Source organism: Geotrypetes seraphini, chromosome 11 (assembly GCF_902459505.1).
Source record: "Geotrypetes seraphini chromosome 11, aGeoSer1.1, whole genome shotgun sequence".
In the NCBI taxonomy this organism is placed as follows: Eukaryota; Metazoa; Chordata; class Amphibia; order Gymnophiona; family Dermophiidae; genus Geotrypetes; species Geotrypetes seraphini.
In genome coordinates, this window is record NC_047094.1 from 32,244,343 (window position 1) to 32,259,076 (window position 14,734).

The following is a 14,734-nucleotide window of genomic DNA, read 5'->3' on the forward strand; positions in this document are numbered from 1 at the left end:
AGTTCGGCTAGAGGGATGATCGCCATCGCGGCAGGGGAAATGAGCCATCTCTCCTGCCGCGATGGTTGCGGAGGGGGGTGGGTAGGTTGCTAGGCCGCTGAGCTGATCGGGGCAGCAGCCATCAGCTCAGCAGCCCTTTTTTCGGCACTTATACCTGTTTTGACTTGGTCTAAGTCAAAACGTATAAGTGCCAACTAGGCAACCTGCCTAAACTTTTGGTTATACCTGCTGTATACCTATGTCTAGGTTGGCCCACCTCCCGCCCTTTCCCCTCCTCTAAAAACGCCTCTTTTCACTCTTTGCAATTAGAGGCAGGGGAAAGGCCTAAGCTGATTTTAGATATGTCTAAAACCAGCTTTGGCTATGGGTGCTTGGAGGATCAGGTTTTTTGATCGTCCAAGTACCCATTTAGGCCACTTTGTAGACATTTTTTTTCTTTGATTATGAGCCCCTTAGTGTCTTTACCTGGTTCCGTGGATGACACTACTCACATTTGAGAATAGTCTGCCTGCTTGCCTCAGAGAATGATGCTATTGGCTATAATTTCACCAAGTTAGGAGGCAAACTAAAATACAGCAAAACTAGAATTTATTTGAATATCATTAGGTACTTATATTTGCAGTTAAATAAGATATGCCTCTAAATTTTTTCTATCCAAGTATTAAAATGTTATAATGTATTACAAAACACAAATTATAAGAATAATTTTTCTGTTGCCATACCAAGTTTCTCTGTTTTTCTCCTTAGCTTCTCTTTCATATTTTTCAAGCGTTCTTTTGTCAACCATTCCTGTTAAATACCTGAAAATACATTGAATAAATGAAAATAAAATTGAAAACCAAAGCTGTGTATGACAGCTAATAAAGAAGATATGGCTAGCATAGAGAAAGCAGACTATGGTTTCAGTAGGAGTCTCTTTCCAAACAAAAAAGGCAAGACAACAATTTATCCCCTGGCATGAAACAGAGAAGAAACACAGGAAAAAAAAATATCAGGCCTTTCTAATGGTACAAATATACATTTGAAGAAGCATACTTTGTCTAAGCACTCTAAAAAATTTAGAGTCTTTTGCATTTTTAATTTCTAAAATTTTAGGACATCAACATTATATGCTTAAAACAGGTCAAAAGACGTTTTCCAGGGAATCTCTCTCCAAGCATGTTCACAAATTCTTCTCAATCATTTTTGCCCAACAGTTTTAGCAATATAAGTTGTGCTTCAAATCCCATATGTGAAATGAAAAACAATTTTAAAGTCTTAAAGCAACAGCTGAGTGCTTATCTGAAGCAGAACTACATAAAGAGAGCAAGAGTTAAGCCACCCAACACTAACAAATGGTCACACACATATATTTAGCAATCGTGTCTTATTTATTTATTTACCGCCTTTTTCATGGAGATTCACCCAAAGCAGTTTACACTGAACAGAAATTAGGCTTCTTAAGTATTTTCTCTTTCTGTCATGGCAGGCTCACAATCTAACTGTGGTACCTGGGGCAATGGAGAGTTAAGTGATTTGCCAGTCACAGAGAGCAGGCTGGGTTTTCAGAACCTCAGGGTGCTGAGACAGTAGTTTTTTAACCACAAGGCCACTCCACCCCTCCCTTTAAAGAGCTGGTCTCTAAGCAGGAAAAAGACCCAGGCATGAAATAGCAATGAATTCTATAAGTCAGAAATGACATGTCCTAGTAGAGTACTGCAACTTCCAGGAAAGAGCTGGTGGTTTGAATAGGTACTTTAGATTGGCTTATAACTCAATTCATAGGAATAGGTGACAATAAGCAATATTTTGAGAATGAGGATGAGTGTAATTGGTTATAGAGAAAAGTTATCTTCTTTTTTTGGTGGTGGGGGGGAACTGCTGAGTACTTATGACCTGAACTGGCCATTCTCACAGACAAGATGGTGGGCTAGATAGATCTTGGAATGCCTCACCATGGTTCATGTTTTAGTGTGTGCAATATGCAGTACAGTATTCTCCCGAAATTTGCGGGGGTTCTGTTCCAGGAACCCCCGCGAATTTCAAAAAACTACGCCTTTCAAAAGGCAAGGGAGGGCAGCTGGAGCGCCAGCGGGTGAAGAAAATCACTCGCGGTCTGCTCCGACCACCTCTTCCTATAGTAAAGTCGGACTACACCAATCAGGAGCTGCTTTGATACGCAGCTCCTGATTGGTGTAGCCCGACTTTACTACAGGAAGAGGTGGTCGGAGAAAACTACGAGTGAGTCCGCGAATTCGTGAGGGGAACACTGTACATCAAAAATAAATATAAGTAACATTCACCCCAATTAATAAGCCCTTTTGCAGTTTACCTGAACTTATACAGGTAGCCATATATTCTCAAGATTCAGTGTCTTGCACTAAGTGTTCATTCAATCTGTAACTTTGTTTATTCACTCAATCTGTAACATTTCTAATCATTGTAAACCGCATAGAACTTCACGGTCCTGCGGTATATAAACTGTTATTATTATTATTATTCTGTTTACACCTATTGACAATAGTAGCAGAAATGACTTCATATAATCTTTATCGGAAGCTTCTATACTGCTACTAATGACTGAGGAGTCAATTCAGAGCGGTTTTCAAGACATCTGTAATGGATTTTAAATACAAATTCAGATGGATTCCACTGTGATTGTTGTCAGCCTCCTAACTGGGCATAGCATGGATATAGGTCAGCAGGACACAGGGGATCTACATAGACAACATGACTGACAAGAGCCCAGATATGGGAAAACTCTCCTGTTGCCTCTCTTTGGGGCAAATCTCTGTTGCTTCACTGCACACTCCTGTGTTGAATCATTATGCAGGGCAGCCTCAGTTCTATCTGTAGCTTTAAAAAACAGAACTCCAAGGGGAGAGGTGAGCAAGATATTTTAGAACTTCTGATGTCCCTGAAAAACATTTTGAAACTAAGTAAATCTGTTTACTCAAAGGAAAGTAGGATAGTAAACCCTTATACAAGGGATTTATTAATTACAGACTACCATTAAATAAAAGAAAAAAAAAAAAAAGAAAACCTGAACTGCCAATTAACTGAAAACAGGTGTTTTTCAGATTCAGACTCAGAAAAATACTCAATTGAAGTCGTCTAAGTCTAGGCCTGTTTAGCAACCAAAGCCTCAAAGAGGTTAGTTCTTGAATGTTACATGAAGAAAGTCTTGACACTTTGGAATGAGAAGGCATAGGATGAAGATGAAAGGGGCTAGACTCAGGAGTAATTTAACAAAATATTTATTTACAGAAAGGGTGGCCAACATGTGGAACCACCTCCTGGTGAAGGTTATTCAGACAAAGAATGTATTTGACTTCACAAAAGCATAAGACAAGCAAATAGGACCTCTAAGAAAAAAACCCCAAAGGATAATAGATGATACGGATGGATAGACTAGAAAGACTGAATTTCCTATCTGATTAACATCTAGACCTTGACATCAGACCTCAGAAAGGTCTCCACCCTGGCATCAATGGCAAATGTTAGATAAAGTGTGAGCCTCAAGGCTCAACACAGCCTTCACCTGACTTCTTGTAGTTGGTGACAGAACATTGATTTCAGCCAGATAGCAAGGCATGATGCGCATTGATTCTTCTGTTCTCCTCCTTGAAGGCTGCAGACAGCAAGACAAAGGAAGCTCAGCAGGCAAGAACAAAACTTCATGGGTTACCTGGTCCCAAAAATTGTTGGAAATCTGTTCCATCTCATTTGCTCACCAAAGAAGTTGAACATTCTTCCATCTGGGGGTGCTTTGCAAACTTTGCTAATGCCAATATTTGATGTTGGTGCTAAAGAGACCGACATCTTTAGATGAATAACTTATGTTTGATCTTGAGGGAGCTTGACATTGAAGTCTCTTTGATGCCAGTCAACTGGTCTTTTGCATTCAATACAATCTCTAGTTCTAATTAATATGGATTAGAATGGGATGAAACAAAGAACCTTTCCTTCTTCTCTTCATGATCTGGAAGGCACAAAAGACACCCAAACTATCAGTTGTGGGTATCCATAAGAATAGCCTTACTGGGTCAGAACAATGGTCCATCAAGCCCAGTAGCCTGTTCTCATGGTGGCCAATCCAGGTCACTAGTACCTGGCCAAAACCCAAAGAGTAGTAATATTCCATGCTACCAATCTAGGGCAAGCAGTGGCTTCCCCCATGTCTTTCTCAATAACAAATAATGGGCTTTTCCTCCAGGAAATTTTCTAAACCTTTCTTAAAACCAGCTATGCTATCCACTCTTACCACAACCTCTGGCAATTCGTTCCAGAGCTTAACTATTCTGAGTGAAAAAAAATTTCCTCCTATTGGTTTTAAAAGTATTTCCTTGTAACTTCATTGAGTGTCCACTGGTCCTTGTAATTTTTGACAGAGTGAAAAATCGATCCACTTATACCAGTTCTACTTCACTCAGGATTTTGTAGACTTCAATCATATCTCCCCTCAGCCGTCTCTTTTCTAAGCTGAAGAGCCCTAACCTCTTTAGCTTTTCCTCATATGAGAGGAGATCCACCCCTCCTCGCAGTCTTCTCTTCACCCTCGAGAAGAGAAGACTGCGAGGAGACATGATAGAGACTTTTAAAATACTAAAAGGATTTGACAAAATAGAGCAAGAAACATCGTTATTCACATTGTCAAATGTGACTCGGACAAGAGGTCATGGAATGAAACTGAGGGGCACCAGGCCCAGGACAAATATTAGGAAATTCTGTTTCGCACAACGAGTGGTGGATGCTTGGAACGCTCTCCCTGAGGAGGTCGTGATGGAGACCAACGTTCTGGGATTCAAGGGCAAGTTGGATGCACACCTTCTTGCAAATCACACTGGGGGATACGAGTAAACAATGTTTCTCAGCAGGGAACACCTGGCTTGGCCTCCACGGGTGCGGGTTGCCGGACTGGATGGACCTAGGGTCTGATCCGGCGAAGCCATTTCTTATGTTCTTATGTTATCATTATGGTCGCTCTTCTTTTAAACTTTTCTAGTGCTACTAGAAAGATGCTAGGTTGTACAGGGAGAGGTATGGCCAGTAGGAAAAAAGGAGGTATTGAGACCTCATTTAGAATATTGTGTACAATCCTGGATGCCGCACCTTCAGAAAGATATAAAAAGGATAGAGTCGGTCCAGAGGAAGCTTACTTAAATGGTGTGTTATCTTCGTGATCAGGCATATGGGGACAGACTTAAAGATCTCAATCTGTATACTTTGGAGGAAAGGTGGGAGAGGGGGAGATATGATAGAGACGTTTAAATACCTACATAATATAAATGTGCATTTGAAAGGAAACTCTGCAACGGAAGTTAAGAGGAGATAGGCTCCGGCGTAATCTGAGGAAATATTTTTTTACCGAAAGGGTGGTAGATGCATGGACAGTCTCCCAGCAGAGGTGGTGGAAACAGAGACAGTGTCTGAATTCAAAAGGGCCTGGGATAGGAATGGGATCTCTCGGAGAGAGAAAGAGATAATGATTACTGCACATGGGCAGATAGGATGGGCCATTTGGCTTTTATTTGCCATCATGTTTCTATGTTTCTAGATCAGTGGTTCCCAACCCTGTCCTGGAGGAACACCAGGCCAATTGGGTTTTCAGGCTAGCCCTAATGAATATGCATGAAGCAAATTTGCATGCCTATCACTGCCATCATATGCAAATCTCTCTCATGCATATTCATTAGGGCTAGCCTGAAAACCCGATTGGTCTGGTGTTCCTCCAGGACAGGGTTGGGAATCACTGTTCTAGATAAGGAGACTCCAGATAGTCTTGCTGTACAGTTTGCATTTTTGAAAGAACTGGGAGATTTTCTTCTGGGCAATACTGCTATAAAAACAGCCAGTGCAAATATCAGATGGCCCCCAAAATAGGACAACCCTAGTGAAAAGGTGGTCTCAAAAAAAACCCTCCTATATTAAAGAACCCCCACACACTAACTAAAGTGGTGGTGATTGGGGGGAGGGGTCACCACTATTATAAAAAATAAACAGTTTATGGCAGAAAAAAATGGAACAGAAGGATATTAAATATTACATTTATACACATTTGAAAACAGAAAACAGATTTAGTGAATCAAATTTTAAACAAACTGATATTTTCACAACTATGGTCACACTTTCCCTTTAATTAAGAATTTATGTAGAGGTGCTCCATCACCTGTTCCTCCTAACATTAAAATCGCGTTCTAGGTTTCTTAGGAATATTTTAAAGTGCTTCACCTATTCCATCTAAGATATCTGTTAAGAGTATGTCATGCTAGGACTATGAAAATTATAAAATTGCAAAACCAACAAAAATTAAATTTGAGATTTAAAGTTATTTAAACAATGTATAGGTAATTGTAACAATGGTGAAACTAAAATACAGGCAGTCCCCGGGTTAAGAACACCCAACTTACATCAGACTTGTACTTATGAACCAGGGTCCTGCCTCTCCCTTCCTCCGCCAACGTGCCTCCTCTTCCTCCCTTCCAAACACAACCCTCCTCCTCACTTCCATGTCCCAACGTGCCCCTCATCGTCCTTCCCTCTGTTCTGCATCCCAAATTTGTTCCTCCCTCCCTCGGGTGTTTACCTCTGCTAGCCAGCTGCCCCTTCCCAGCTGCACTTCTCTTCCCAAACCACAGGCATGGTTCCCACACACGATCTAGAGCTGACCCAGAAGCATTCCCTCTGATGTCAAAGGGAAGGCTTCCGCGTCAGCTGCAGGCTGCGCGAAGAGAATTATGACTGGGAGGAGGCAGCCAGTGGAGGTAAACACCCGCAGGAGGGAGGCACAAATTTGGGACACAGAACAGAGGGAAGGACAACGAGGGTCACTTTGGAAAATGGAAGGGAGGAAGCAGGGGTGCGCTGTGACACAGAAGGAAGAAAAGAGGGAGGGAAGGAACATGAACTTGGGACATACTGAAGGGAGGGTAGGAAGCATGAACTTGGGATATAGGATGGAAGAATGAAGGGAGTGAAGGATAGAGATGCTGAGGAGGGGAGGGAATACAAAGAGAATTGTTACGCATTGGTGTCTGAGTGAAGGAAAGAGATGGTGCACATGGGGAAATGAAAGAGGTGAATTGTTGGGCATAGGGAGGGAGAAAAATATTGGACATGTGGTGGGAGAAGCATGAGGTACAGATGTATGGGGAAGAGAGATGAGAGGGAGAAATGTTAAGATGTGGTGGTGGAGAGGAACAGTGGGACAGATAAAGAAAAATAGTAAATGTAAACCTATCTTTTCTTTCTATTTAAACCAGGGGTGTCAAAGTCCCTCCTAGAGGGCCACAATCCAGTCGGGTTTTCAGAATTTCCCCAATGAATATGCATGAGATCTATTAGCTTACAATGAAAGCAGTGCATGCAAATAGATCTCATGCATATTCATTGAGGAAATCCTGAAAACCCGACTGGATTGCGGCCCTCGAGGAGGGACTTTGACACCCCTGATTTAAACTAAAGTATTTTAATTTTGAGGACTGTTTCTTTAATGTTTTTATAGACTGTGTACCATACAGGATCCAATTTACAAACAAATCCAACTTAAGAACGGTTTTAAAAAACAGGACTCGTTCTTAACCTGGGGACTGCCTGTAGATAGAATAGAATTGCTAATCAATGCGATGGATGTGCTTGTTTTGAGTGCAAATTAACTCAAAAGGCAGCTCAATAGCTGACAAGCAAACACACATTTCATCATCCACCATCTGTAGTCGTTCTCTTTTGGCGGGGGGGGGGGGTTAATTTCTATCAGAGCTGACAATCCAAGTTTGCAAAGATAAGAAAATCCAAACAGTAACAAAGCCTTGATTGCTTTGTTGCTCAAGTTAGGATAACTACTGCATAAAAAAATAAAATTACTTGCCATTAGTTTTCAAGAACCAATCAGGTCAAAGAATGATGCTTGTCTGGGCAGTTATATCCTTAAGCACACAGATGCTTATAACATTGACAAGACTCTTGTGTATGCGACATACATGTAATCTATTCCAATGTATATTTTTAAAAATTCCCTTCATAAGTAAAGTATAATTCTGGAATCTCTTATGGCACACAGTTTGAGAGACACTGATCTAGTTACTGAATGAATTCTTAATCCTGAAAAAGACATATCTAGCATTTGTTACTTACATTATTTGTCCTCCAATAGTTGATTTGCCAGCATCTAAAACATCAAAATATAGTTAGCTCAAATATCAGCAAATGCAATATTTATTTTACTTTGTTCAGAATAAGTTTTCAACAGTTTATTGGCAGAGGACTTCTGATTTATCTGAATGTACCTTATCTATCTCATTTTACCCATGTGATATTTTCCAATGATAATTTCTCAGAACATTATTCAACACAAATCAGGACCAGTTTTCTTTGCCCACTCTGGAAAACCTTTATCATGGTGACAGAAGAAACCATCATTCCACAAATTACTTTTCATTTAGGGAAAAGAACAACAATTGCGACACATCAGACTTCATTCAGAAAATATATCACTTTCTTTTACCAGAACTGATCAGCACTTTTCCAAAATTCACTCAATCCATTTTTGTCAGTTTTGAGCCATGCAACTAATTTTGAATAAGCTACATTAAATGAATATTATCTTGATGAACGAAATTAATTGTATATCTCAAAACTGACAAAAAATGAACTGAATTTTGGAAAAGTGTTCTTCAATTATCTCTACCACTGTTTTCCCAAGCTGTAGTTAGTTATATATTATATTAATGCACAGTAAAATCTATCAATGCCTCCACAAATAGAAGTCATTCTAGGTATAATTGCCATGGATTTTTCTTTAGCTGTCGAGACTTGCATTAGAGTTATTTTAGTAGTTTGTAAATTGAATCAAGCTCCTAATATGCCTCAGAATGTATCACAAATTTCTATACAGCTAGATCCAATTTGTAATTGGTTTAAGTCCTATTTACTCTAATTTCTTAGAACACATCATTTTATTTCTGAATGTCAAATGAGGCATGATATACAGCAGGATTATTTCACCCAGAGTTCATAAGCACAAGCTGAAATATTCTTTGCATAAATTCAAGTATTACAGGTATTCTAACAACGTTTTAGGTTATAATTATATTATACAACTAGTATTCTAGGTTGCTAAAATTCAGAGCAAGTCAGATGCACTATTCTTTCATAAGGGATGCAAAACGCAAACACAAAAGAGAAAGGAGACAAACTTGCCCAGTGAAGCAATCAGAACAAGAAAAAGGGTAAGGCTGATGTCCTAATGCAACCAGGGTTAAGCTTTATTGTACAAATATAACTATATATACTGTGTTTCTCTGAAAATAAGACCTACCCCGAAAATAAGCCCTAGCATGATTTTCAGAGTAGGTCTTAATATAAACCCTATCCCAAAAATAAGCCCTAGTTGAAGCGCTGGATTCGCCGGCAGCAGAACTTCCCCCTGCCCCCCTCCCGTGCAGCCGAACCCCTGCTGACACTTCCATCTGTCCCTCCTATCCGAACCCCACCAACTGCGAAGACTAATATACTTTCTTCCAAACGACAGCAATCTAAACAGGCTGCTTTGTGGCCTTCGCCCACCGGGACATTCCTCTGTCGCATCACTGATGTCATCAGCAACGTGGCAAACGGAACACCCCAGCAGGAGAACACCAAGAAGCAGCCTGTTTACATTGTTGCCGACATTCTCATTTGGAAGAAGGTATATTGGTCGGTGGGGTTCGGATGGGAGGGTCAGTGAGTGTTCGGCTGTACAGTGGGAGGGTTGGGAGGGAGGGATAGAAGCTGTGCAAGGGTTTTCCTGCACAAGGGATGGGAGGGAGGGATAGAAAGATGCTGTGCAAAGGTTCTGCTGCATGGGGGGGATGGGAGGGAGGAAAAGATAGAAAGATGCTGCAGAGGAAAGGCACAAGGGGATGGGTGAAGGGGGAGGAAAGATACTGTACATGTGGGAGAGAGAAAGGAAAGAGGAAGAATTGGGGTGGAGGAGAGGAAGGGAGAGATGATCATTGTATATAAAAAAATAAGACCTACCCTGAAAACAAGACCTAGTGCCTTTTTTGGGCTCAAAATTAATATAAGACACGGTACTCCCAACAAGGATCTAGGTTTTGGCAGAAGAACTGTCTTCTTCAGGGGACAAAACAATTGATAAATTTGTAATATGACAGGCTAGGAGTAAAACCTTTATGAAATCATACAATCTGGTTTTATCCATTAGAGTACAATGATATAATACACACGTCGTGGTCATCTCTATGAGCAAGCACAAATGAAACAAACTCAACATACTGTACTATAGAAAATGTTAATATTTCTTAATACTAGGTACAACTTACCTACATGTCCGATGAATACTACATTTACATGTTCTTTTTTAGGAGCACCTGGGGGGGCTATGATGGTTTTAGGTTTTGGCATTTCTTCCTCCTCCTCCATCATTTCTTGAGCTTCTTCACTGGGCCCTCCATCACCCAGTGAACCACTTCCTGGTTCTGCTTCGCTTGTTTCTTCTTTGTGCTCCCAAGATTCTTCAGGAGACATTTCTGTCTCTCCATTTTCTACTATAAGTTAACAAGCAGATACAAATGTAGATTTAGTTCACACCTTTCCAGTAGTAGTTCAAGATGAGCTATATTCAGGTAAAGAGTTAAACCTTTGAAAAAATATAGGTCAGCATGCAAAAAAAAAATGCCTATACAAAATTCTTTCATAAGCATTTTTTAGAAAAGGAAGTGTGATTTAACAGCCATTTCTGGTAAGTCAGGAGAAATCCTGGAATGCAAGATTTTCTCTCCCTTACTACTGTACAGCAGCATAACACAGTAATAGCAAGTCAGTCATAATCAGGAAAGAAAATCAATCACGCTAGGTGCATCGTCATATAGACACAGAAAACAATTGTAAATGGAACACTGATTTACTTATCTCAGAAGGATGAGTGAGCAAGCAATAGAAATGACAACTTGTAAACCAGTTTGACAGAGATATTTGAGGTAAATAAATGTAATACACAGCACAGATCTCTACTTTTGTTTACAGCATTGCTCTTTTTCCCTTTCTTCTCTCAGGTGGCTTCATGCATTCCAAACACCAAATAACATAGTTGACAGATTGCTTGTTTTGCATAAGATAAAAACACACAGTAATAAGTTTGAATGAAAGGTTCTATATAAATCCAAATTTAACAGGGTATGAAGTAATGGTAGTAGCATTGTAATAACAATTACAATTTGTTATTCATTAATAATGATTTTTTTTTTTTTTTTAAATCATTCACAACTAATAAAATTCATTGGGCTGTAAAGTCCCCCCTCCAGCATCACCTCCATTTTCCCTTCATTCTGCCCCCCACCATGGGATACCACAAATCAGGTCTTTGGCCCAGCAGTTGCAATACTCTAGCTGCCTGAGGTCTGCTCCAAAGCTTTCCCTCTGACCTGCCCATCCCTTTTGACCCAACAGCACAGTTACTTACCGTAACAGGTGTTATCCAGGGACAGCAGGCAGATATTCTCTACCTGAGGGTGACGTCATCCACGGAGCCCCGTCGCGGACAGCATTTCAAGCAAACTTGATTGAAGATCTCAAGCTTGCTAGCACTGCCCACACATTTGTGCCTTCCTGCTCCACTAGAGGGCACATCCCCTCCTCGTGGTCTTCAGTTCAGATAGCTAGCAAAGAAGCCAACTTCGGGGAGGTGTGAAGGTTGCGAGAATATCTGCCTGCTGTCCCTGGATAACACCTGTTATGGTACGTAACTGTGCTTTATCCCAGGACAAGCAGGCAGCATATTCTCTACATGTGGGTGACCTCCAAGCTAAGCAAAAAAGGGATGGAGGGAAAGTTGGCAAGTTAGGCAAACAGATTACGCAAAACCGACTGGCCAAACTGACCGTCGCACCTGGAAAAGGCGTCCAGACAGTAGTGAGAGGTGAAGGTATGAACCGAAGACCAAGTGGCAGCCTTGCAGATCTCCTCAATAGGCGTGGCTCGGAGGAAAGCAACAGAGGCCACCATCGCTCGGACCTTATGTCCTGTGACTCGACCGTGCAGCGAGACCAGTCTGAGCGTAGCAAAAGGAAATACAAGCGGCTAACTAGTTGGATAAGGTGCACTTGGAAACCGGACGGCCCAACCGATTAGGATCAAAAGAGATGAACAGTTGAGAAGCCGTCTGATGAGACTCGGTGCGTCGCAGGTAAAAGGCCAACACCCTTTTACAATCAAGAGTGTGAAGCGCCACCTCCCCAGGATGAGACTGGGGCTTCGGAAAAAACACCGGAAGAACAATGGACTGATTGATATGAAAGTCCGAAACAACCTTGGGCAAGAACTTTGGATGAGTACGGAGGACCACCTTGTCATGATGAAATACAGTAAAAGGCGGGTCCGCAACCAGAGCCTGCAGCTCATTGACTCTGTGAGCAGACGTGAGAGCAACCAGGAAAATCACCTTCCAGGTGAGGAACTTCAGATGGGTTCAAACGGAGGTTTCATCAATTGAGCCAGAACCACATTAAGATTCCAAACCACCGGAGGGGGCTTGAGTGGAGGATGAACATTGAAGAGATCCTTCATAAAGCGGGAAACCGTCAAATGGACGGAAAGCGGCTTCTCATCAAGTGGCCGATGAAAGACAGCAATCGCACTGAGGTAGACTCAAATAGATGTCGATTTGAGGCCAGACTGAGACAGGTGGAACAGATAATCAAGCACTGATGGCAAGGAAGCAGAGAGCGGTTCCATGCGGTGCTTAACACACCACACAGCAAATCTGGACCATTTTTGAGAATAGCATTGACGAATGGAGCTCTTCCGAGAGGCCTCAAGAACATCCCTCACCGACTGAGAAAAGTCTAAGGCGGAAGACATGTGGAGAGGAACCAGGCTGTTAAGTGTAGAGACTGCAGATTGGGATGCAACAGCGAACCCCGACTCTGAGACAGCAGAGAAGGAAACACAGGCAGAAGCAGAGGCTCCCTGACACTGAGCTGGAGGAGCAGGGAAAACCACGGTTGCCGGGGCCACCGAAGAGCTATCAAGATCATGGTGGCACGGACTGACTTGAGGTGTACTAGAGTCCTGAGAATCAGCGGAAAGGGTGGGAACACATAGAGGAACCCGACCGTCCAATCGAGAAGGAAAGCATCCGCCTCGAGACGATCCCGGGAGAACATCCTCGAGCAGTAGCGAGGCAACTTGTGATTGAGGGGCGAAGCGAACAGATCTACCTGTGGAGTTCCCCACTGAACAAACACCTGCCGCAGAGTCTGAGAATGGAGCGACCATTCGTGCGGCTGAAGAAAGCGACTCAACTTGTCCGCCAGACAATTCTGCTCGCCCTGGATATACACCGCCCGAAGAAAGATATTGTGGCGCAGCACCCACCGCCAAAGTCGAAGGGCCTCCCTGCAGAGCGATAGGGAACCCGTCCCCCCTTGCTTGTTCACGTAATACATTGCCACCTGGTTGTCCGTACGCACCAGGACAACGCAATCCTGCAGCAAATGACAAAAGGCCACCACGGCGCAGTAAATGGCCTGGAGCTCCAGAATGTTGATGTAGCAGCGACGGTCCGCACTCGACCACAGACCCTGAGTCCGAAAGCCGTCAAGGTGCGCTCCCCAAGCGTACGCCGAGGAGTCCGTCGTCAGAACCTTGTGATGCGGGGGCATGAGAAAAAGCAAACCTCTGGACAGATTGGATGAGTTGGTCCACCAAAGGAGCGAGCATTTCAAGGAGGAAGTCACCGCAACGACTTTGGAAACGGCCTCCCGATCCTGCCGCCACCGAGATACCAGGGTCCACTGAGGAACACGCAGATGCAACCTGGCAAACGGCGTGACGTGAACTGTGGAGGCCAAGTGTCCCAGAAGGATCATCATCTGCCTGGCCGAAACCGACGACCTCTGAAGCACCAGCTGACTCAGCTGCAAGAAAAGGGCTTGCCGCGGTGGAGGCAAGAAGGACCGGAGGCGGACCTTGTCCAGCACCGCCCCAATGAACTGCAGGAACTGAGAGGGGCACAACTGGAACTTGGGGAAATTGATCTCGAACCCCAAACTGGAGGAAGGTAATACTCTGACGGGTCGCTGAAATAACCCCCTCCCTTGACGGGGCCTTGATAAGCCAGTCGTCGAGGTACGGGAAAACCTGAAGGCCCCGCGACCATAAGGCAGCCGCCACCACCACAAGGCACTTTGTAAAGACTAGTGGGGAGGAAGCGAGCCCGAACGGGAGGACCCGATACTGCAAGTGAAGGTTCCCCACCCAAAAGTGAATAAACCTTTGGGAAGCCGGATGGATTGGAACTTGAGTGTAGGCTTCCTTCAGATCCAGGGAACACAACCAGTCCCCCTCGTTCATCAAAGGATACAAGATGGGAAGCGAAAGCATGCAGAACTTCTCCCGAACCAGAAACTTGTTCAACTTTCAGAGATCCAGGATAGGACGAAGGTCCCCGGTCTTTTTTGGAACCAGGAAGTACCTGGAATACACTCCCGAGACCTGTTGACAAGGGGGAACCCGATCCACTGCCCGCAGACGAAGAAGGGCATGCGTTCCTGAAGGAGCAGAGGCAGCTGATCTCCCTCTGTAAGAGACTCTCTCGGAGGCCTGTCCGGTGGAAAGAGTACAGAAGTTGAGGGAGTATCCTCCCCGAATGATGGAGAAGACCCAAGAGTCCGTAGTAATCTCCTCCCAACGATGCACAAAGGCGTGCAGATGTCCCCCTATAGGCAGAGGGGGAACCGCCAGGGTGGGGGAGGCC

At 43.2% G+C, this 14,734-nt stretch overlaps 1 protein-coding gene across 4 annotated transcripts in view; it reads right to left on the reverse strand.

Annotated features, from left to right (window-relative positions):
• GSPT1 (G1 to S phase transition 1) overlaps window positions 1-14,734 on the reverse strand; it is a 132,804-nt gene that overhangs the window by 80,977 nt on the left and 37,093 nt on the right. For all 4 annotated transcript variants that reach the window (XM_033914904.1, XM_033914902.1, XM_033914900.1 and 1 more), the window contains 3 exons: window positions 10,302-10,526; window positions 8,113-8,146; window positions 723-800 (listed from right to left, as the gene is read on the reverse strand). In XM_033914904.1, the coding sequence (XP_033770795.1) occupies window positions 723-800; window positions 8,113-8,146; window positions 10,302-10,526 (337 nt within the window). The remainder of the gene's footprint in view (window positions 1-722; window positions 801-8,112; window positions 8,147-10,301; window positions 10,527-14,734) is intronic.